This window comes from Aythya fuligula, chromosome Z (assembly GCF_009819795.1).
Source record: "Aythya fuligula isolate bAytFul2 chromosome Z, bAytFul2.pri, whole genome shotgun sequence".
Lineage (NCBI taxonomy): Eukaryota > Metazoa > Chordata > Aves > Anseriformes > Anatidae > Aythya > Aythya fuligula.
The window spans coordinates 74,138,182-74,162,958 of NC_045593.1; the positions used below are offsets into that span (position 1 = coordinate 74,138,182).

At 40.9% G+C, this 24,777-nt stretch overlaps 1 protein-coding gene across 2 annotated transcripts in view; it reads right to left on the bottom strand.

Annotated features, from left to right (window-relative positions):
* ECPAS (Ecm29 proteasome adaptor and scaffold) overlaps positions 1 to 24,777 on the bottom strand; it is a 59,437-nt gene that overhangs the window by 23,640 nt on the left and 11,020 nt on the right. For both annotated transcript variants that reach the window (XM_032205495.1, XM_032205494.1), the window contains exons 3-22: positions 23,356 to 23,472; positions 21,130 to 21,248; positions 20,329 to 20,481; positions 16,555 to 16,723; positions 15,867 to 16,006; positions 13,645 to 13,726; positions 13,269 to 13,388; positions 13,049 to 13,134; positions 12,688 to 12,766; positions 11,507 to 11,556; positions 10,882 to 10,948; positions 10,649 to 10,771; positions 9,339 to 9,442; positions 8,075 to 8,198; positions 6,000 to 6,080; positions 5,025 to 5,253; positions 4,394 to 4,485; positions 2,448 to 2,582; positions 960 to 1,125; positions 369 to 541 (exon numbers count right to left, since the gene is read on the bottom strand). In XM_032205495.1, the coding sequence (XP_032061386.1) occupies positions 369 to 541; positions 960 to 1,125; positions 2,448 to 2,582; positions 4,394 to 4,485; positions 5,025 to 5,253; positions 6,000 to 6,080; positions 8,075 to 8,198; positions 9,339 to 9,442; positions 10,649 to 10,771; positions 10,882 to 10,948; positions 11,507 to 11,556; positions 12,688 to 12,766; positions 13,049 to 13,134; positions 13,269 to 13,388; positions 13,645 to 13,726; positions 15,867 to 16,006; positions 16,555 to 16,723; positions 20,329 to 20,481; positions 21,130 to 21,248; positions 23,356 to 23,472 (2,409 nt within the window). The remainder of the gene's footprint in view (positions 1 to 368; positions 542 to 959; positions 1,126 to 2,447; positions 2,583 to 4,393; positions 4,486 to 5,024; positions 5,254 to 5,999; positions 6,081 to 8,074; positions 8,199 to 9,338; positions 9,443 to 10,648; positions 10,772 to 10,881; positions 10,949 to 11,506; positions 11,557 to 12,687; positions 12,767 to 13,048; positions 13,135 to 13,268; positions 13,389 to 13,644; positions 13,727 to 15,866; positions 16,007 to 16,554; positions 16,724 to 20,328; positions 20,482 to 21,129; positions 21,249 to 23,355; positions 23,473 to 24,777) is intronic.

Sequence of the window (24,777 nt, forward strand, 5' to 3'; positions counted from 1 at the left end):
CTCCTCTCTTCCAAAACACAGCTTTTCCATACAACACAGACCAAAACAAATCTCATATTACCTTTGAGTATTACTCTCCAGAAGATATTCTCATTTTTCTAGAATTAAAATCATCCCCTTTCACAATTCTCACCCCATTAGCTCCTACTTACAGATATGGAAAGCACATTCAGTCAACTGCTAGGCAGTGCTGGATTTTCTGAAAACCCTTACTCTAAGTCTGACTCACTAAAGCCAACACTTGGTCTAACAAGGTTCAGTAGGCACTTCTTTAAAATTCAAGGCTGAGCTTGGCATTAATATACATGTAAACTTGAGGATGGAGCATTCCAGAAATGAAAAAGAATCATAACATTACAAAATCTTACCTTATTTGTTTCCTTGCTGGAAGGGATTCGGGCCAATAAGCTTTCAACAAGCTGCAGCTTTGTAAACCCTGTGCCTTCGCTGGGGATTGGCAAGGGGCCATTCCTGCCAATCTCCCCAAGAGCCGTGCAGGCAGCCACCACAAGGAAGGGAGAGGTGCTGTCCAGAAAAGAACCTACACAAAAAAAAAAAAAAAAAAAGTAAACAGGATGGCTTTGATCTTGTTCTATTATTTAGCAGTGGGCAGGCAGGCACTTATGTTTTACTCAGGCAAGGTGTTTATCTCCTCTACAGCTGGTAGGAAGCATTATGCAAGAACTTATCAAAGTGAGAGGAGAAACCAGGAGGAGCCTAGGCAGTGGCACTGCTCCTAATTGTGCTATGTTGGTCAATGAGCAAAGAGTCCACCTATTTCTTGCTGGAAAGGGTTATGCCCATACATCTCATCATACAGTAAATTTACAGGCTGTCAATTTTGGAACACAAAATGAACTCAAGGTAATAGCATGACCTGAGTATCTTAGAAAAATCCTCAGCCTGGGGTGGCTCAAAAACAACTGTTGCATGCAGCAAAGTCCTAGGAGGGAAGTTACCTATTGTCTCTGTCGTCAACTTTATGAGCTCTTCTTGCTCCGGCATGACTGCAGTGTTTGGTTGTTCTATGTCATGTAGCTCCATTGCTCTGATTTTCCCTTTGGCCAAGTACCTTCCTACTGTAAATCCCAAAGCCAACAAGGATCCATGTTGGACCTCCGGGCTCTACAGACAACAACAATGCAGAAAATCTCATTTTCAAAGCAAGTAACACTTTGCACACAGCACTGATTTAAAAACGCATATGGACAAGCCAGCTGGGGAGCACCCTGAAGAATGTGGAGTTCTAACATACAGTGCAACAACGGAGTGCTTAATACCGCTCATGTTCTCTGATGGAGTCCTTTAGGACAAATTAACAGAACTCAGAAGAGATTTAGGAGGACAGATTCAGAATTTATCACCGGAACTCACATTCCTAAACCCTTGGTGGTCAGGGAAAAAAAAAAAAAAAAAAAAAAGTAACAACTCATGATTTTTAAGTACAGACGCAGCCAGGTGAATTTAGATAATGCTATACTCTCTACTTGAAAACAGGACATGCAAAGATTATGAACACAAAATGTATTTTTTTTTTGGTAATAAAGGGGAATTACTTTAGATTTGCATTGCTGACACAGAGAGTATACTTGGCCTACTAATATTGATGACAGCACCCCTACACAGTTTGGTAGGCAACAAACTGTGATAACTAATTATTACATTTAAATGTCAAGCACATTAATTTTTCCAGTTCTGATTTGGTGCTGAGACTATCTAATGGCAGTGTCTTCTCCCACAGGTGAATTCTTATAAAAGGATTTTTTTTTTTTTTCAGAAATAGGCTGTGAGACTTAATTGCTACCTTAATTAAGAAAAAGAGGGGAAAAAAAAAAAAGAAGGAGAGGTGAGGGCTTAACTCTGCAGCGAGGTCAGGATCCTCAAAACCCAGCTTTTAGTCCCCTTGGGGGCTGAAAGCTGCCAAGCCTCACTCAGTCAAGGACACTGAGCAGGGCAAGCCTTGCAGCAGTGGGATGCTCTCAGGTGATGTGATGCCACAGGGCGCTACGGCTTAGCTAGGGGGGGACATACGTAACAAAATAGGCATTTTCTTAGTTCTGTGGGTGCCTTTAACCACCCACAAATACAGAATCAGGACTGTGGAGGACGTAAGTAGTATGATCTATTACCTTTCAAAAATACAATGAATATCTGGGGGGCTAAAACTGGTGAATACATTGACTGCACTGGCTTTGCTTACAAGTAGTGTCTTCAAGAAACCCTCTTACTAACATGAACGGCAGCTTCAGGGATTAATTTATTTAAAGATCCGTTCCCCTCACCTACATCAAAAATCCCTTCCAACCACCCAACTAGAAACCAGACAGTTAATTTTACACTCAGATTAAGGCTAATACATCCTGGAAACACTGAGAGAGGTTCAGATTTCCCACCAGCTACATGACACTAAAAAGCCCAGCAGGAAGCAGACAAAGGAAGGTAGTTACATGATTGTCTTTTGTCATCTTGATCAGCTGCTCCACAGAGGCCCTAAGCTCATTTCCAGACATTGTAGACAGCACTACAGAATAAAACAGGGCAGCAAGCTCACGCATTTCTTCTTTGTTCGTGTTCATCAGGCTCTGTGGGAGTTGTTAATAAGAAACAATAACTTCTCAAACAGTCTGTTCATACAGAGGTCCAAACTTACAGCCACAATCATCATGCAGCAGCACAAATAGTATTTCATTCTTTAAACTGAGAGTACTATCACCTAGTAAGAACCAAAGCATTAAATTGAGCAAAGCATTCATTACATGCTTAACTTTTAGCAAGAAGATTACCGCTAGCCACAGGAGGGCTAATCACCAGCTCTCAGTTAAACATGTTGACAGAACGCTTTGCTGAATTTTGTTTTCAAAGAAAAGCTTCCACATTTCACATCTATGTGGAGCTTAGAAACCCTGTGGAACTGCGAAGATGCCATTTTTTCCCAAGCTACCATAAGCTTCCATTTCCTTTCTATTAATCAAAGGGGAAAAAAAAAAAAAAAAAGAAGCCTGTAGAGGTTAAACCACTTAAATGCAATGACAACCGAAAAGAAAAAACAAGTGTTCAGGAAATCACAGCCCTCAGTACAAATCTACCCATTTCATACTGGAGATATTTTATTATTTAAATTGCCAGAAAGTTGAATTTTGGAAGCCTCAGGCCATTTGTTAAGATATAATCTTACCTCTGCCATTAATTTGAGGTATAATGCAACACACTCACGTCCAGAATTCATACACTAAGCTTTAAATTACTTGGGTTATCAGAAATAATACAAAAATGAGCCAAGTGAAAAAGCAAAATAGGAGACCTGTCAAGCTCTTGAAATACAACTCTAATTTCAACTCTAAACTTGTATCAGATCATGTTACTGACTTCTAACAAGCCCTTGGAACCATTCCTTCCACTTGGCAAAGTGAAATCACACAAAAGATGATTTATAACTGGAAACTAGGTAGTATCAATTACCATCCCTAGAAGCTTGCTAATGGATATAAGACCAAAGAAAATGAAGGGTTTCCTGCAAATGAGGAGCGATACTGGAAAAGATTTTTTTTAATTTTTATTTTTTGGTTTTGGTTTGTTTTTAAGTCTTAAGCTCTTCTCTGAAGCTCATGCTTGCACTTGAAAAGAGACGCATTAAATTGCGGGTATCAGCAGGAGAAATTATTATGATACATTCTAATTTTATTTTGTATTTTTTTTTTTTTTAGGTTGACCAAGTACTTTTTGCTGACAGATTCCCCAAATAGAAGCAAAGGCAATCCGTAAGAGTGTAGTAAAGCCTGATTAAACTGAATAATTAAAAGAAAAGTTCCAAAGAAACTTTCCAAGAACAGAGTCTAAACAAAGATGAATTCCCTTTGGTTTATTGCCCACCAGGCTCCTGTTTATCAGCTTTTTGTATGGGGCTAATAAAAAAGAACAACAAAAAAATTCCTTAAGAAGTGCTCTGATACAATAAGGAACCTAATTCATCTCATTTTCTGAGAGGACTGTCACAGCTTCCAACTGGAATATACCTATTTATAACCCATTTCTTCAAAAATTTCCAGATTTTTTTTTTCCAGTTTTCTTTTGCTGTTTTAACAGATCTTCCAGTCAAGACAAAAATTGACTATTCCAAGAGGATTAATGACATAGATTACCTGGAACACATAGGTCGATGAACAAAATCACTAACATCAAAGAAGCTAAAAAATACTTCTTTCCACCCTGTGCCATGTAACACCTCATCAGGTGTTGACTGTACATAGAAACACCAGATTTTGAATTAAGTGCATACTTCACATCATAGGAAAATGCCAAATTTTGCTCATGCTAAGCCTCCTCTACCCCCAACCCCAAAACATAAAGGAGAGAGGGAAAAGAAAAAAAGTTAAGAAAAAGGTTTTCAACATACCTTTATCCAATCCATTTTGTCTACAAATCTGGTGGCTAGCTTTTCTGGATACACTGAAACAACTTCCAGAAGACAATACATGACTGGCAAACCTGAACAGTTATTAAAAAAAACAGGTTATTAAGACTAGCAGTATTTAAGACCATCAAACAATCAGTAATAAAAAGAAATAAGAAATACCAGCCATTTCAATGTATCCATATGCAATTTGCCAGGGATACCAAATAATACATAAAAGTAGGTTATTCTATTTCTTTGAGATATTAGGTAAACTCACAGCAGCAAGCAATTTGGGTAACAATTTTTTCTAAAGGTTTTCAAGCACTTCAAGACTACACTTATCACAGGTATGTGGTTATGAGCATGACAAAGACAACATTCACTGTTGAGGAAACCGCTGTAGACAATGGCTTCACAATTTTAACAAACTATGTCAACTGATGCTGCAATTTTACTGTCCCACTTCCTCTAACCTATGCAGCAGCATAGAAGAGAACAAGTTTACGCTGAAGACTATACTGTCTGTGTTGCAACTGTGTGATTGCTGAAGCCAAGTTCAAAGTACTGGGGGTGTGGCAACTCATTTCTAATAAATGACTTCGTAAAGATGCTGTTCCACACAGTTTCTTACCTCCAACACCAGCTAACAGCTGCTGAAGAAGGCCAATATATATCTGTACAGGGTTGGTTTCTACACTTTTTGAAGAAGAGGAGGAAGAGAAAGATATGTGGTTGCCAGACATGAGGTTTCTAATGTAACGCCCAATGGCTGGGGCATGATCTTGCATATCTGCCAAGCTCTGTGAGGTTGGTACCACGCCTGCACTGTGAGCAAGACACATCCGCAGGTAAAGAACAATCTAAGAAGAGAAGAGAAAAACATAGGATTCTTGTGAATATAACAGCACTTGGGACACCATAGAGGAGAAAGAAATACAATGTATTCCTTGCTCTTTTTAACATAATCAAAACAAGACAGTTCCTTCTTCAATCAACTCAAGACAGAAAAGTCAGCAGCAACAAAGTGCAAGAAAATTTAAGATCAGTTCCTGCAACATGCTTGTGTAAGCAGACAATCCTACAGTGCCTGAATCACATTCAAAAGATTAAATCTTAAACACCGTTTTGGTTTATCATAAGCTGATGCAATCTGCTTGCAGGCTGTTCAGCCTGTACTCTATACCAATCTGGCATGCATCCAATGCAACTCAATGCATTACCAACACAGATCTTGCATCACATCTGAATTTCTGTCTCCAGCTCAATGAAGCCAGGGCATCTGCTATGAAAAGAACAGCCTCAAGGAGAATAATGGAGCTTATGTAGAAGATTGCCAGTTCCTTCCTTTAAGAAGGTTTTACATTAGGTCTGCTTCAGAAAGCAGTGGAGCAGCCCTACTAGTATCACCCCTCCTAAACCTTTGTGCAAATTCTCTTCAGACCTCTTTTTAAGGACAGAGGAATAATGTGAGGAGAGTTAATCCCAGTATCTGTTTATACAAGGAATTCTGGAATGTGCTGTGACTTACCATAACTGTTAGCTTCTTACATTGTCCTTTAAATAAATAATGGTAAACACATCGAAGGAAGTGAATACAGACAATTACCTCTCCAAATGTGGCAGGATTGAAAGGCAAGGCTGCAGTCCCAGTCATATATTTAGCTGGAGTTTTCATTCGGTGAGAGGCCTAAACAACAGAGTATATTAAGAGCAGGACGTTCAGATCCATGAACAGCAGAGATGTTGGAAAGGTCAGTGAAATTTTGCTGTGTTTATCCTCCACTTAGCAACTGAAAATGTGCAGCAGAATAAAAAAGGCACAGTGCATTTGATAAGGAGTCCTAAAGCATATTTTGGGTCCGTCAGCTTGTCCTCCCTCTCTGAAATCAGAAAGTGGAAATTCTGAATTCATGATAGAGAGCTGCAGGGCAGGCTGGTGGAGGGACAACATTCTTCCCCTCCCTGAGGCAAAATAGAAAGTGCTTTAGAATTCAAAACCAAAATACCTCAAACTTCCAAACTCAGAGGCTCCCAAACTGCCAGGCAGCCAGGAGCCGTGAAGACTGCAGCTCTAGCTGGGGTGGCTTCAGAGAAACTAGGCTTCCCCAGTACTGGGAAGTGAGCACCTTGTGCAGCACCAACCAGGACCAGAAGGTCTTTAAGACCCTGCTACCTGCTTAGTAGAAGGCTGGTGCAGCAAGCAAGCAACTCATTTCCATGAAAATGTTCGCTTTGACAAGGAAGAATATTCCAGCAGAAAAACACCCAAAACCAGAAGGTTTCCAGCAATACCTACTACCAATGCTCCAGAAAGGCATGTCAGTATGTTCTAGTCAATATGCACTTCGGTGGAAGGGCTGGATTCAGTAAGGAAGCTTTGCACATGAGTTAGTCATATTTAAGTCAACAGATCCTCATCTCTTAATGTGCTCATATCTTTTGTTGCACTGGAACCTCAGTGACATCCAGAGCCACCAGTGAAAGCATGCCTTAGTGAACCAGAAGATGACTTCCTTGAGGAGTGGGTTCCTTTCCATGCTCAGCAGATCATGCCCTACTCTTTAAAATAAACTTTCTTATAAAGGAAGAGAAGGATGGTAACTCATGCAGGAAAGCCATTTTGTGCCTTGGCCTGTTGTGCCAAGCTATGCATACTCACTGAGTGCCATTACAAAACTCAAACAAATTTAAAAATATTACCTACGTAGTGACAGGCATTTGTTAGTAGTAAAACTCAGCCTTGGTTTCTTAATTTTTTATGTCTATATGAACAACCAGTAGCATGGATAAAAACAAGTTTTTCCTAAAGCTTCACATACTTCAAACACCAGCAAAGTATAGCATTTCACAAGAAATATCTCATCTGTAGGAGTTTTGCAGTCACAGATCTCTTGCAAAACCAGACAAACTGATACTATACTTCTTAGATTTGTAAAAAAGACAACAAATCAAAGGAAAAAGGAAGTGACACTTCATATCATCTTTATAGCTTGCAAGTCTGATATAGCTACTATACACAGAAGTGTGTAATGCAGACTAGATTTTTAACTCTTCTCCAGGAAAACTCAGTGTAAATAGGATAAACTCACTGGTATTGGTTTTGTTACATCATTCCACTAGACTCATGAAAGGTCATGAAAGGTTACTTACATGGCCATTATTTTTACTGATTGCAAAGAAGATGAATAACCAAGCCTCTAAGGGAACAAACCAGACTTCTTCGTTTGTTCCAGTATCTTCCTTTCTCATCCCAGAACCCTTTTTCTATTTTATGCACAGTATTATTTTTCTCTGGCCTAACCAGAGAGTAACCTTCTTATCCCTGCCAAGATCGTTTGTCAAACATACTGGATTGTCAGCCCTGAACACTGGCTTCCCTGTGTCACACATCTTCTGCACAAACAGCATCACTGCAAAATAATCCCTTTTTTAAAGGATAAACTCTAGTGATCCATGTCACTTAACACTTAGATCTCTTGTGATTATTGCCAGCAGAAATTTAACTGTAAGTGCTAACCTTGGCAGTGTGGTTCTTCTGATATTATGTATGGTCTTCCCTCTGGTCTTAGCTAACTCTGCTCCTTAAAGGAGGTGAAAGAAATGGAGACTGAGATGGGAAGACCACCCTTACTACACACGTAAGCATCAGTGTTGTCATTTACTGGGACAGAAGCACTGTACCTTGTCTTGAATATAATGGACCATTTCAGGAAAGGAAGGCATCTGCTTCCCAGAACTCTCCTTTTCATTTTTACCAGGAAATGTTCTCAGCACCCGCTGTGCTTCTCCGTGTACCTCCTCCCGCCTTGAAGGAGAAAAGACAAGAAAGACATTATTTGCACAGAACAAATAGTCTCTAATGAGCAATGAGATCTTAGGAAACTGGCTAAGAGCAAACTGTTTTAAAATGAGAAGTGGCTTTCTGTAAGGAAGAAAAAAAGTCAAACACTTATTGGGACTTCCAATGATTTGTTTATTATACAGAGGCAGGAAGAAAAGGGTAGTGATGAGTGGGCCCAACAAAGCAGTCTGGACCAGCCCATTTCTGCTCATTTTATATCCTGGTAGAGTTCACTACCACTTTCTGGTTTCCACATCCTTTTTTCCAATTCACCTCATCACTTCCTACCTACAAGCTTCAGCTAACACCTACCAGGTTTATTGCTCCCTACCTACCTGAACATCAACTCCTAAAACAATGCTGACACTGCTATGACAAAGCAGTCTGTCTGTTTAACCTTCCTTTGTTATACAACAGCTATGCACATCAAAAACTGAGCAATTAAATAAGTTGGGAAAAAAAAAACTCACAAGTGGCAAGAACAGATAACTGTGAATGAAATGATTACTCAAATTTAATGAGTCACCTGCTTCTCAGCAGCAAACGGCAACTTTCACACAGGCACAGTCCTGACTCTTTGCAAGCCAAGCTAAAAACAGACTGCAACAGTTTGCCAGGAGAAAAGAATTTCTAGCCACTGTAAAGGTGGCCAAATTCACTGCAATGCATTTTACTTTGCAATTGGTCATTAGCACAGAATTGCAGAATGGTTTGGGTTGGAAAGGACCTTAAAGCCCATCTAATTCCAACCCCCTGCAGTGGGCAGGGACACCTCCCACTAGACCAGGTTGCTCAATATCCCATCCAGCCCGGCCTTAAACAATGCAGTTCAGTGGAAACTAGAAAAAGAATCCAAGCCAAAAGTGGTGTAAGACATATTAACAGCTGTCCACAGGTCTACCAACATTGCTAATACGGAAGGGCCAACTTCCAAATTACTATACTTGATTTTCATTTATTTTTTTAGGGATATACATCTGTGTGCATCTATATGCACAAATACGTATTCCATCCAAACATATATTGGATCTTGTAAATACATATTTGGGTTTATATATATTTGGATGAAAATAATTTAAAGGGAAAAAAAACAACAAAACTTACGGGTCTCCTGCAGCTAACAGCAGTAAGTATCTGGAAGGGATATGATCTGGAGGAAATACTGTGCTAGCGAATTTCACAGCCACTTGACGTACTTGAACTTCAGGCTTAAAGAAAACAGACACAAACATACAGCTGAGTTTTACATGAACATTCTAGTAACCTTCACTCATCAGTCATCTGTTTTGTCCTTCTGTACCAGCATAACTCATAGAGTTTGTACATTTTGAGACACTGTTTTTGCTAACTCTTCAAAGGGCAGGAAATGGTGAAAAGAAAAGGTAGCTTCTCATATATACCCAACTGGAGAATTAAATGCTAAATTAAATACATGCACAATCTGGAGAATTAGAAATTGGAGTTATCACTAATTCTTACACATCTGAACTGTCCCACTAAAGCAGCTTTGAAATTAAGAATGACATACATGAAACAAAACTGTGCTTAGGAGCAGCACAACCAGAAATATTAACTCAGGGAGGTCATTCTCTCTGGCGGCTTCAGTTAGTCTTAAAATGGTATTGCCTGGAGTCCTAGATCACTAGAGCACACAGGCAGGAGTCATCACCATGAAAATAGTCTCTTACACAGCTATTAGTGCAGCCACCAGAAATACCAGTACCTCTGCAGTAACCCTAAGTACCCATGCAAACATGTAGAACACAAAAGCCTCCCATTCTGAAAACCAAGGCCCAGACCTCTGGGGAATCCTGAACAAAAGTGAGATACTCAGTAAATCCTGGTTTCTTCTGGATTAGTGTCCCAAGGCTGAGCTCCTGGGCAGGCTCTCAGGTGCCTTATTTATTGTAGAAATACCACTGGTATCGCTACTTCTCAGTTAGTGATCCTTTCTACCAAATTACTGCTTTCTTAAAGCACCTCAGATGGGGCTGTACCTGAAGTACCTACTTCTCAAGTTTCCTTAGGATAAGACTACAGGAGATACACAGCACAACTGTAGAAAAATTGTTTCTTTGTGAAATAAAACACAAACAAAAAAACTGCATTATCATCTTTTCTCCAGTCACTGCACCATATTAAAAATATTTCATCTGAGTACACATCCCCTTCTCCCAGGTAATGTCTAACAGCAGTAAGAGAGAGACATGGTCCAAAAGAATACAATATTAAGTGCCAAGGAAGAGAAGATTGAAGAGCTCTTGGAATCATAGAATATCCCAAGTTGCAAGGGACCCATAAGGAACGAGTCCAACTCCTGGCACCACACACACTCCCCAAAAACTCACACCATATGACTAAGAGCACAGTCCATCTTCTTTTAAGATACCTAATTTTGACTTCAGTGAAAATACCTTTATCAGATAAGAAGCTACAAGAGCTTCCATCAGAGTACGCTGGGCTCCTTCCAAGTTACTGTATGCTCCAACCATCATAGACAAAGCCTCCTGAATGGCAAGCCTTGTATCAGCATCTTCCTGTTGTACAAAAGTAAGAGTTTTCTGTCACTTTAAAGTGCACAGTGACAAGTACTAAGCAAAGCCAGTGCAAAATATTAATGATTTCCCAAAACCCCATCAGCACCCACCTTACATAAAGCTTCAAAAAACTGCTGTACCAACGCTATATCCTTGGTAAAGAGCTGAGGCATTCGGCTGAAACAAGATAGTTTTGTTCATGAACATTTTTTTATTTTTTTTTTTTTAATTGTGATGTTTCACTTTTCATTGGTTTTCCCCTCACCTCACATTTTAACTGTCAAACAAAAAGAGCCAACACAAAGTCTGCTCTATCTTATCTGTTTCCACCACATAGCAGAACACCCCTCAACACAGTTTGGAGACTAAGATATTCTCAGGACAAGAAATTAGATCACCAGCAAACCACTGAACATACCACTTGTCTAGGTACGTGCCCCCTAACCTTTACTGAACATCTCTTAAATTTATGCTTCTGGCAATCCACAAAGTGGAACCATTTTTTAAATTTTATGCATAATTCAAGACCTGTCATTAATCACTGCTAGCAAAGCTATTAGCCAAATGAATAGTTCATTTTACATCCCCAGAGATGTTACAAGAATGCTTATCTCTGCACTGTACACCCCATTGCAAAACTTGCAGGAGATGCAAGGTTTGCTGCTGATAAAAGCAAATAGATTACTCTGGAAAAAACTATTCAATGACCCGTTACTTAAATGGCGTTTCTGTTACCTGGAGAGTTTTCCAACTGCTGAATAAGCCATTGACAGCAATTTTGAATCCTTAAATGATAAAACAAATATAATTCAGCAAAAACAGGACTATATAAAAACTTATCTATCTGTTATAATTAAACATTCATTTTACATCTTGTCTCCAAAGTGCTCAAATAGGCTTTCATGGACAAAGAATCCTGGAACATAACCATACCCAAGAATAAAAGCATCAGATAGGAACAGAGGGTGCATGCTTTTCCAAAAAAATCAGAAAATTACAAGCAGTGACAAAATGTAAGTCTCCCTTCTGGTCTCAATTAAATTATATGTTATTTACAGGGGAGCAGCTAAGAAGATTTGGCAAATGTAAAAAGCAGTAGCTAAGTGAGACAGAGACATTTCACTGACCCTGAGTACCACCTTTATAAAAAGGAAGCTGTTTGTGCAATGGATCTGGCAAATGACCAATGACACATCTGAATATGGACTGACTCCCTCCTGAACACTTCTTTTTCATGCCTTTCACAATACCAGAGGAGGCTCACACCTCCAAGCTCCAGCTCGGGCCAGAAGGTCACATCTAGTGGTTCAAATGTACCAGCAAAAGGACCAAAGATGCACAAGAGAAGGTCTGCAAAATCAGCTCTGCGTAAGATATGCGAGGGAATATCTTGGGGAATCCGCCTTCTGAAATTGCACTGGAAGGATCAAATACTCTCTGGGCCAGACTGGCATTTGCAATTCTGTTTGTAACACCCTTTCCATAGCAATACTGTCACTGGATAACAGGAAGGAACATGTTACCAGCAGTTCAATGTTGTATGTGTCTAGCACAAAGGGGTGCATGCATGGAGCTGAGGCCTCTGTGCACTCCAAAGTAATGAGGAATAGCAGGCGGATGCTACTCTTGCTTCATTCTTTAGGTTACCAGTGGTATTATTTCCTGAGACTTTGCAGCTACTGACCAAGCACTTAACCAGACCTGTTATACACACAGAATATATTTTGTGTAACAGCCTTTTAAAACACTGTTTTCTTCTCTTCCAAAAAAAAAAAATCTTAGAAAATATCCTTGGACAGTCACCTCAGCAAACTGCAGGTAAAGAGATTTATCAGTTCCCATCATAAACACATTTGTCTTTTCCTTGTTTTATGTGAAAAATTACAGTTCTTTATGCAAAGAACCTTTCAGCTTACCTCTTTGTATTCATTGATCAGCTTTGTAAGTCCATTCAGTAGCATTGGGCCTAACGGCTTTATTTTACTTTCTGGGCAACTGGAATTAGAAACACCAACAAAGAGCACTTAATGCTTCCATCCCTTAAAAATATACTCCGTCAGTATCACTTCTCTTTTCATCTTTGCTAAACTGAGAAACTACAGCTTAACACGTGCAAGTACAAGCACAACCCCCCTCCCCAGTTGTTTTCAAGATTAAGGGAGAAAAACTACCTTCTGGCAGTTATAGTAGTATTTTTTGTCCTTAGTTCACTTAGATACTGAGTAAATAAGGTGGCTTGTATCCACTAAAACACTGTGCTCACTCTTGATTACTTACATGATACAAATATGATGCACAAACTGCAAGGACAGACTTCTCAGTTTTGCATTTGTGTTTGCACCAAAGAGTCCATCGTAAACCACCTGGCAAAACAGAATGAAGAGCAGATCAGAGAGTGTCTGGCCTCACATTCAGAGGTTCTCTAACTCCCCTCCTTTTTCAAGCACCATCGTGACCAAACTCATTAGGAAGTGCAGTTTAGGAATGTATGTGTTACCTGAATGTTAGCTGGGAATGTTTCTGCAGCTTGCCTGGATCGCAGAAGATGAGGAACAATCTTTAATTTAACACGGGTGCTGACTGACTCTCGTTTCATTTCTGGTTTCAGAACAGATCCCTGTCAGAAAGAGAGTTAAGACAATGCAGTGCATCTTTGCATAGCAGTACTAACTTTACTAAATTACGTTTTGCAAAACAGAATGCACTGGGACAGAGAGAAAAAATACTCAATGGCAAAAGTGTTCACTGAAAGCAGAGATCAAAGGAAGTGATAGATTTAAGAAATATATTTGCCTAGATCAACAAACAGATAAGGCAACTCAAAATACAGTTTCAAAAATTACACATGTATGCAAGTCAGAAAGTAATCTTACCTCCTTGGTTTTCAACGGTATATCCCCAAGATACACTTTATACATTTTGTTGATGATAGCAGGATTGTTCCAGTCAATTAAGCTAAAGAAAAACACACACTGATCACCAACCCATTATGATTCTGACCTTTGGTTACTTTTTGAAACATACATATTTTACAGCATTTTGCATCTTATTCATATTCTTACTTAAGTATTATTAGATCTGATTTGACTTCTAATCACTACTCCCACAACCACATGTTATCAGGAGGAATGTGCAGTGATTACAGATCTCACCTACACATTGCAACAATTTTATTCCAAATAACTCATGAGAAATCTACACACTCACTGCTCTCGCACCAAAACAAGACAAACTATCGCAGACTGCTGACTGAAAACAGAATGGCTGTTTTTGAACAAATGTCTCCATATTCTTCAACTGCAGTGCTTTGGTATTTCACTGGAGAATAGGGTATTTATACTTCTAGGACTATTTCATTTTGGTCTCTCAGACAAACCTGTTTACACACAATAGCCACTGCCATAGAATCACAGAATGGTTTGGGTTGGAAAGGACCTCAAAGCCCACCCCGTTCCAACCCCCTGCCACGGGCAGGGACACCTCCCACTGGACCAGATTGCCCAAAGCCCCATCCAGCCTGGCCTTGAGCACTTCCAGGGATGGGGCATCCACAGCTTCTCTGGGCAGCCTGTGCCAGGGCCTCACCTCCCTCTGAGTGAAGAATTTCTTCCCTGTATCAAATCTAAACCTACGCTCTTTCAGTTTAAAGCCATTGACCATTTTCCTATCACTAAGTTCCCTCTCTATCTTTCCTGTAGGCACCACTAAAGTACTGAAAGTCTGCAATGACATCTCCCTGGTGCCTCCTCTCTCCCTTGAGGGAGAATCACCTGCCTTGAACTGCTGGCCATGCTTCTTTTCCTGCAGCCCAGGACACCACAGGCTTTCTGGGCTGCAAGCATGCACTGCTAGCTCACGTTCAGTTTTTCATCCACCACGAATCTACCAGTGGAAGTCTATTTCGGGACAAAAATTGATTAAGACTAAATCCATTGTACATGCAGAACAAAACAGCTAGCAATTCAGAACACTGTCCTTTCAAACCTCATGGTGTCTGAATCTCAGGATTGAGACTTTTCACTGAATGTCTCAAATTATTTGATGCCAACTATTGGAGAGACTGTTTTGAACACACATACATACAAAAAACGTGGAATACAAAAATGTAAGCATGCATGTTTCAAAGAACTGGGGGGATACAGAACCATCTCATTCTTTCATTAAAGAAACTGATTTCACAAAAGTGACCTTTTAAGTACAATGTATTTCTTATAAAAGACATTTAACATTTTGCATTAACGTGCATTTTGTCCAAACATGTATTTTGCTCTCCAAGTCCAGAACACCAAAACAAAGGGAAAGATGAGACCAGCAGTAAAGGACAGACTGCCTTCCTTCACCAGACTGTGCTCACTTGGTAGAACCACCCCTTCCGCCACAATTGAGACACGTGAAGAGACTTGAATGGAGAAGGTTTCACATTACATATCCGACTCCAAGTTAAGTAGCCCTGGACTTCTAGTAATACAGAAGCCACCCACATATTCCACGGACAGGCCTATCTCCTAATCTTCTAACGTGAGCCAACAAACTTCACGTGGTCAATGACTCAGCAAACAGTACTAACAGCAATTACTCTGGCTTCATAAAGAGTTAAAGAGAGAATATTATCGTTAGATCATGAAAGCTGGGCTGCAGACAAGCAAAGAGCTTTTATAATGCAGACACCAGCAGCTGCCAAGCTTTCTAGACTACGGTCCGCCTCACAATTACGCTGCCTTTACTTCCTAGCTAAATTAAATGAAAGTATGTATTTTCAATTCTGTGATTGTATGATTCTGAGTTGCCTGCTGTGAATCACACAGCAAGGCTTTATATATCCACGCCGGACAATGTGGAAATTGAAAAGCAACAAAATGGCTCAAAAGCAATAGCAAAGATGACTGCAAACGGTTACAATTTCAGCTCCAGAGCCTCGTGATTTTTCCAGCTGTGAGGCTACAAGCACTGTTCCAAAACCCAGCCCCGTGGCAGATACGTGAGGGGCTGTATCAGGCTTCCCTTCACAGCACAGTCTCTCTGGAGCACTACGCGAGCAGCAGTGAGCATCGTTAGAAACACTAGCATCATCTTTTCTCAAAACCCAAATTTGTACCTTTGTTTGCTCTTCAGTTCAAGGTCAGCTGCAGTGGCAACACTGTGCCTTGTGTCACTGGAGGCTACAACCAGGTGCACAACAGCTTCAAGTTCTGGCACCTGCTCCGCTTCGATGAACTTCACTATCCCCAGCTTGCACTATTCAACAATGTGGAAAGTAAAGGCAGTATTACTGACAAGAAAGCGTGTGTTAAAATAACCACAGCAGCTCAACTGTCTGAAACACTGGCTTTTGCTTGCTAAGCTGAAGCTCGTATGTTCTCCCCACCTCTTTACCAGTCTCCTCTTGTCTCCTTTTGAAGCAGCCACTTGCAGCAGAGTACTGGCATACCGATCAGGAATACTCTGCTGCTTCTTGGCTGCAAGGGGCAGTTTCACCAACACTGGATAGTTTTGCAGCCTTGCTATCTCCTGGAGGAAGATGCAAGAGGTGGCTGTGGATGTGTCTGCTTCCTACCCAGCTCAGAGAGCTGCCAGCAGGGTGAGGGAGGCACCTCTCACCCCCACCTCACTGTCGGGAATTTCTTTGAGGCATCGTGCCCAAGTCCTCCAAGGCATTCCCTCAGGCAGCTAAAGTCCTGGCCAGAATGAGCTGCACATTTTCCCTCTAGCCTTCCCTCCCTCTGTTTGCAGCCATCCTTGCTACCACCCCCAGTCCCCTGAGATCAGCCCATCAGTGCAAATACCTGCTCCAACAGCTCTGGTGTCCATGGGCTATCCCCAATTACCCTCTTGGCTGCATAAAAGCTCATCCCCGGAGGCGGCTGAGGGATTCCTGGACCTCCCACGGTACTTGATGAAGAGCCCTGTGCTGTGGGCATGTTTTGCCGACTCTGAGATTCATTCAGTACGTACCTAAACAGATGGAAATTGAGTTTCATTAGAGGCTTTACCACTCCACACTGCCAGTTGGACTGTATGTTGTAATACACAAAACCTGTATACTTCAATTAATCCCATGACTCTGACATAAGACAGAATTTTATTCATTTGAGACTCAGCTACCAGTTACCCCAGCATATTCCACAAGAGCTGTAGCTGTCTCACTGTAGCTATTTGGAAAAAAAAAAAAAAGCAACTGCAAAACCCCTTGGTTAAGAAAAGGAAGGATCCACTGGTGTTTCTGAAAAGAGTTATCTCACGTTACAAACCAAAAAGACTGTTCTCTGCTATATTAGAACTCAATACATAGCTAACACTAGACGTGACAAGGTTATATTAAAAGCTTTAGCAACATTTGTATGATTTCTATGAAAGACTTCAAGCCTAATAAGGGAAATAGTGAACCATATTCAACACAAAGCGTCAGGAAGCAATCCCTGATGTCAAAAAATAAACAAAAACAAAAATATCTTGAAAACAGCAGTTTCAGTGCTGGTCAGGGAAAGAAAACAAAACCATAAAGATTAAATTTACAGTCTTTTTGTAGGCTGGCAAGTCTAGCCACCCTGAGTGTACATATGTACCCTCCAAAAGCTACTATACCTCGCCCTGTATGTTTGGAAGCTCACTCAATGCAACAAGGGATCATAATTTTAGAAGAGACAAACCTACCTAGACTTCTGTAAGGCCTTTGACACTGTCTTGTATGACATCCTGATCTCCAAATTGGAGGGATATGGACTTGAAGGGTGAAGCATTCAACGAATAAAGAATTGGAAGGATGGCCGCACCCAGAGAGCGGTGGTGAATGGCTCTGTCTTGTGGCTGGTGACAAGCAGTGTCCCTCAGGGGTCTGTCTTGGGACCAGTACTGTTTAGTATCTTTTTACTCTTTAATACCTTTTGTGGGAGACAGAGGGATTTGGCCAACCTCTTTTCAGTGGTTTGTGGGGACAGAACAAGGGGCAATGGCCACAAGATGGAGCCCAGGCAGTTCCGCACCAGCATGCCAAAGAACCTCTTCACGGGGAGGGTGACGGAGCACTGGGACAGGCTGCCCAGGGAGTTGTGGAGTCTCCTTCTCTGGAGATATTCAAGGCCCATCTGGACGCCTCCCTGGGCAGCCTGCTCTGAGGAACCTGCTTTGGCAGGGGGTTGGACCTGATGATCTCTCCAGGTCCCTTCCAACCCCTACAGTTCTGTGATCTTTATAAACAACATAGACAGAAGAATCGGGTGCACCCTCAGCAAGTTTGCAGGTGACACCAGAAGGAAGGGATGCCATCCAGAGGGACCTGGACAGGCTGGAGAAGTGGGCCCACGTGAACCTAATGAGGTCCAACAAGTCCCAGTGCCAGGGGCTGCACCTGGGCCGGGGCAATGCCAGCCATGAGCACAGGCTGGGAGAAGAGCTCCTGGAGAGCAGCCCTGCAGGGAAGGGCTTGGGGGCTCTGGTGGACAAAAGGCTCGACACGAGCCAGCAGTGGGTGCCTGCAGCCAGAAGGCCGACTGCGTCCTGGGCTGCACCAACAGAGGGGTGGGCAGCAGGGGAAGGAGGGAGGGGATTGTGCCCCTCTGCTCTGCCCTGGGGAGGCCCCACCTGGAGTGCTGCGTCCTCCTCTGGGGCCCCCAGCACCAGAAGGGTGTGGGGCTGTTGGGGCAGGCCCAGAGGAGGGACACAAGGATAATCAGAGGGCTGGAGCTCCTCGTCTGCGAAGAAAGGCTGAGAGAGCTGGGGGTGTTCAGCCTGGGAAAGAGAAGGCTCTGGGGTGTCCTCATTGCAGCCTTTCAATACCTAAAGGGAGATTATCCAAAGAGATGGAGACCAGCTTCTTGCTTGGGCAGGTAACAAATGGAAAACAGGGTTTAAACTAAGAGAAAGGAGACTTGGATTAGATGTTAGGAGGAAATTCTTCAGTCAGAGGATGCTGAGGCACTGCAAAGGGTGCCCAGAGAAGCTGTGGATGCCCCATCCCTGGAGGTGCTCAAGGTCAGCCTGGATGGGGTCCTGAGAAAACTGATCTGGTGCGTGGCATCCCTGCCTATGGCAGGGGTTGGAACTGGGTGATCTGTTAGGCTGATTCCAGCCCTGAGCCATTCTATGATTCTCTGAAGAACTGTTTTGCTCCAGCCAGCCATTCTCTGTTCCGCATTCAGCACACAGAGAACAAAAGGAAGTAAGCAGTCTCAACAATGAGAATAGCTGTTCATCCCACGTCTCCAAGATTAATGCTTGATTAGCCAAAACTTTAAACACTTACTTGATTTTGAGCTTTAAGCCCTAAAGTTAGGCTTTCTGGTTGTTTTACTGCATGCAGACTGGCAAGGCTCATTCACAACCAGGCAATGACTGAGCAAGATCTACCAGGCATAACTTCGCTATCAACAGCAATAAAGTCTCACCCCAGGGAGCAAGACTTGAAGAGAGAGTCAACCAGTGCCACAGGTGAGATGAAAACACACTCTGTGCACCTTCTGGAAAGAAAACAAAGCTAAAAAAGTACAGACCACTACTCATTTCCCCCTGCCCTCTGGTATTTCAAAACTAGTTGTCATGCTCTGCCAGTGTACAAAAGCACATAAGGAACTGGAGTCTCATTGAAATGCCAGAGGACTTCACCTCCTGAAGCTACAGCCACAGTAGCGTTGGGGTGAAGCTAGCAGCATTCACCTAGGCAGGTAATAAAATGCAACCGACAGATATGAGCTGTGAACACAGGGGTAGGTTGGGTGTTTTAAACCATAAACCACAACACCCAAATGGTAAGGACACGGCCCCCAAAACATCTGACAGGAGCACGGCTTCCAACAGAACTATGTAGAGAAACACCTGGTGCTCATTATTTTAAAAGTAATTGTTTTTCAGGTTAATCCACTTGAGTGAGGTGCTCAAAAAATCCTACTGCAATCAATGAACTATTAGAGGAAGAAATATATTCTAGTGATAAAATTATTTCTACTTTTCCTTCAAGTTTCCCAAGAAGACATTAAAAAAAATGTATAGAAAATAGATTCAGAGAAAGAACTGCTTTTAGACACCAGAAGATTCCTAACAAGCAATGATCAGTAAATTCAAGTTGCTCCGTAAATCATTCTTGCTTTCAGAAACAGTGCTCACACCAAGACAACGCCATCACAGTTAAAATACTCTTCATCCAAAGACAGATGCAAGAGAAAGGTTTGACAACTGAGAAGTACAAATATTCAGAGATTATGCTTACTTATGGCATTGGAGGGTCAAGCCTAAAATTCAACCGCACAAGTATAAGCACACATTTTGATTTGCTTTCTGTTTTACATGTTGGGTTGCTTAAAAGATAGCCCACATGTCTCATATCTCAGAAGAGGTCAAGGAGAGGATAACATTAACACCTGATTAAGTAGAAAATAGATGTTTTGTTAAAGAATGGATTGATCCCATTCGTACAATTAGGACCCTACTATAACATGTAACTGACTGCATTTGAGGTAGGAAATAACAGCATACTTTGAATGAGCTTCCATGGGTGTGGTTTGTGATGTTTCACACATCAAGAACACAGGATTACCAGATAAGACTGGTATTTAACTTGTACTTACCCATAAGGCATAAGAAGAACATCCAACATAAAGTCCAAAAGCAGCTGTACAGTCTTTGGTTTTTCAGCAAGATTAAATGGAGAAGCTGCTGCTTTCAGTGGTTCAGCAGGGTATTTCATGTGAAAAAGGGTTGGTATTAGAAGATGCATTAGGCTGAAAAACAATTACATTTACTGCAACCATTAAAAAAACACATCTGTTTGTTCTTAACATTAAAGAGAGAAATCTTTACAAACATACCTGGTCCTTAACAGCAAAAAGTACTTAACAGAACTTTCAATGATTCACAATCCAGCAGCCTCTATTTGAGACCCAATGTACTTAGCAATGGAAGACAGAAGATAAAGCACCTACACAGACAATGTGTTTATTATACACCACTACAGACAATTTTTCCAAGAGCCTCTTTGCCTATGTACTTGATTTTTGGATAGGGAAAAACCGTGTTCCCAAAGAAAACATTTTTTTACACTGATCTCAAGAACAGAAGCAAGATTTTACTGCAAGACCTTTCTGTACAATAAGATCATTTTAAAAATACCTCTATACTGTCACAGTGCTGTAGAAAAAATGAAGACATGATTTTAATGACAATTTCCAGCAACATCCTGATGGAAACATCTCAGCGTAGGTAAGCTGCAGGATCATAATTAATATTTTTCTACAAGTGCTTAGTATACAGCAGCTCACCACTCCTGTGGTGATGTTATCACCACAGGAAAAAAAATAAATCAGGAAATGATTCAAATGATTTTACTAAATGACACAAATAGAATATACTCCAAAAATGCGTATTCATACCTATCTTGCTGTGGTTGAGGTTTCCCTTCCATTGCAGTGAGAAGAGTTGGAGCCAATTCACATTGTCTTTCCACAGGCAAACGGGGGTATCCCATCTTAACATAAATTATGGTAAAATTCTAAGGAGTAGAAAAAGCACACAGTATCAGAATAGAACGAATGAAATATACATGCTTTAAATTCTTCTTGTATGCTGTTATATAAATGGCTGTTGGAAACAAACTACGTTTTGTAAGACCAATTTTTTTTAATTCCAAGGCTCACTGGATTGACAGCTTTTAAAGGGGAAGTTCAGCAAGACTTGCTGACAAAGGGTTGAAGAATAACAACGCAAAAATCCCTCTCTAGCTTCTCCTACTCACTGTCTGTTTCACCAAAAGCAGCTTTACCCAAGCCATAGCTTCAAGGAAATAAAATGCAATGTTTTCACTTACTTACATATAATAAAAAAGTAGGCGTTATTAAATAAATAGAGTCACCAACATAGCAAGTTTTCTCTTGAAACGTGTAATAAAAATAAAATATTTTATATATAAAAATTAAAAATATGTTGTAATAAAAATATCACCATATTTAAAAACTGTGAATGCAATCCAAATAGAGTCTTATGACAGGACAGCAGAGCAGTACTGAGTATTAGGCTATCTTTAATTGCTAGCACATTGATTCAAATACAGCTCAGAACTGCAGAGATTATGTATTCAAATGACCTGGTTGAAATAAGTATGCAAATTTAGTAAAAAAAAAAAAAAGATACTTTTTTTTTTAAGTACTACTAAGAGGTTAAAAGCTATTGAAGATGAAGAACTGAAGACAAAAGGGACTTTTCTAGTCTTTAGTTCATTCTGATAGTTCCTCTGAACAAAGATTAATTGAGAAAAAACACATTAACAAAAGATAATTACAGCATGGTGCTGGTGATTGTGCAAGTTCTTTTTCTCTGGCTTGCCCTGACAAAATGTGAGCCCTAGTTATGATCCAGACATCATCTGCTGATCACAAGTACCACTCTGTGATCAAAATGAATACTGAGTTCAGCTTGTTAAAAGGTGGAGTAAGGAGGAGGAGGCTGGGGACGTGGACATGCAGGGAGCAGGCTGGCAGCCACAGTACACCACCACAGTCCAAAGTAGTGCAGGCCTCAGCTGTGCGCCTCCCTTGGTGGCAGTTATTTGGCAACCAAGTACAAGCTGCAATTCACAGCAGGAAAAGCTTCAGACAACGAAACAGACCTACACGGTGTTGAAGGTGGAACAATTACGCTTCTCTGTAGATGGGACTTAGTAAAATTTTATGAAGCCCACTAATTCACTGCATAGAACAATATGTATCGCGCAGATACATCAGTGAACACAGATTTTTCATGTGTGCTGCCAAAAAGCACAGTTTATGTCACACTTGTCTTGAAACAAGATGGTTCTTCTACTCCTCTACAGAACATAGGCAGACTAGAAGCCCTCAGTCACTCCCAAAAGGAGAACTCTGGATAATCCTACTTGCTTACAGACAATCTCAGAGTACTTCTACATGACTGCAGTTTAAAAGTTGCAATATTTTTCCTTCTGTTTCTGAGGCATCACATTTTCCTTTTATACTGCATATGAATTGGTAACCAAATAAGATGGACAAAAAGTTTCCCTCTGATTTTATTGCTTTTTCATGGTGAGAATTTGCAACAGATCTACCACAACTGAAATGAAAGTTATCTTCATTAGTACAACAAAACATTTTAAAGCTATTTTTGCTTTACCTAATCAGGTGTCATTGAACGACACCTAATCTATAAAATATTTTCATCTTCTCTTGCTCAGCTAATGTCCTGACCCTAAAAACACACAAAAATGTGTTCTCGTGTTCAGAGAAATGCAGATACTTTAATCAAGATGCTGATCCTGCACATGTCAAGAAGGATTGGCAGTGGCTTGCAAAATAAGGCCTCAACAATAGGCCTTCTGTAACACAAGCAGTGACATGTCATGGATTCATGAAAGATCAAGAGTGATTACCAGTATTTTAACAAAGTCAACAGAGTAGCTGTTTTATGAACATAATTTTCACCCACACCAGACTATAAAGTTTAGTTTAAAAGAATTGCTTAAAAAACATCAACCTCATTACAGAAAGACACCTGTTAAGAGAACTGACAGAAATAAAACAGGAGTTTTAAAGAATATTCTGCTTGTTACAAGTAAATTAGCAACCATTCTGATAAGAACAAATACTTACAGTGACAAAAGACACTGCAGAAGGATCTTGATATTGAACCAGCAACGTCTCTACTGGAAGCTGGATTTTTGGGCGACTTTTGATTCGCTTATTCAGATGAACGAGCAACTCCATGACCTGAGAGGAAGAAAACAAGAAATCTTGTAAGAACCACCAGTGATTTTACTACACTGGACTCCACACGTCCCCAGTGCACTAGGAAGGTATATTGCACACAAGTTGGGATGGAGCTTCCTGATTATTTAGTCTCTGAGAAAATGGTGTGCACTATTGACTGTGCTACCTTGAAGCCACCCTGACATGTCTCAAGTCACTATCAAACACATCAAACAGCTCAAACCATGCCACAGCCAACATGACGAAGTAGAAAGGTGAATAGGAAGTGATCACTGTAAACGACCAGTTCTTTCTACACATTTAGCTGCTATCCCTCAAAATTGAGCCAGGCTTGGAAATTTGCATCGCTGCTGTCTGAGATCTATCTTTTGGCTGCAGAGTAACACCAACTCACAACACAGAACAAAAAGCAAAAACAAACACACAAAACCCATCCATATGAGTTATCAATTAACTGTATGCAAACTAACGTTTGGTGCTGAGTAAGACAGGACTGTAATTCTTCAGTCAGGAGGAGCAGTGTCCTTTGTAAATCTTCTAAATTGGATGCTGTAACTGAATGGAGGAACTTAAGAAACTACAGTAATCTCCAGTATCTGGAGCAATGGGTTCAGAGAAATCACACAGAGCACCTGCACCTACCACATTAACCCTACCAGACTCTCATGCAAGGTGGTCCAAAAATATCAGTGGCACAAAACGGAGTCAGCTCAGCTTCAGTAAAACCAGACAGCCAGTTCCAGAAAGTCACAGATGCATGGTGACTGAAGCAATTCAGGTCAAGGAGCCAGGGGCACGCTGTCCTGAGCTGTTGATGGCTCATTACCTTAGTAAAGGCATGGTGAAAAAAGCAGCTAAATAGCTGTCACTGAAGCTGGTGATGGAAACATCAGATTGATATGCATTCTGACCTGCCTGTCATCTAAAACACCATCTTTGCACCCACTTCACAACTAGATACCAAACAAAATAATGTCCAGATATAATCCAGAGGAACTGCATGGCTGACCACAAGCAATGGGAATGAGGCCAGAGATAAGCTGACAAAGTAAAGCTGAAAGCTATCAACCTTTGATATTGATAAAAATTCCCTTTAATTTAGAGGGGAATAAAACTGTCTGCACACACTGAGAAGAAAAGAAGCATGCACATGACATTGTAAGTTTGAGGAAACTGTTCATATTGCCCTTGACAGTTGTTAGAAATAATGGGTTGGATTTGGTTATGTGTGAAGGTTTAGCTCATGCCCTGCTTCTCTAATCATTAACATCGAATCAGTGCACTGATGATCTCAACCAGCAGTAC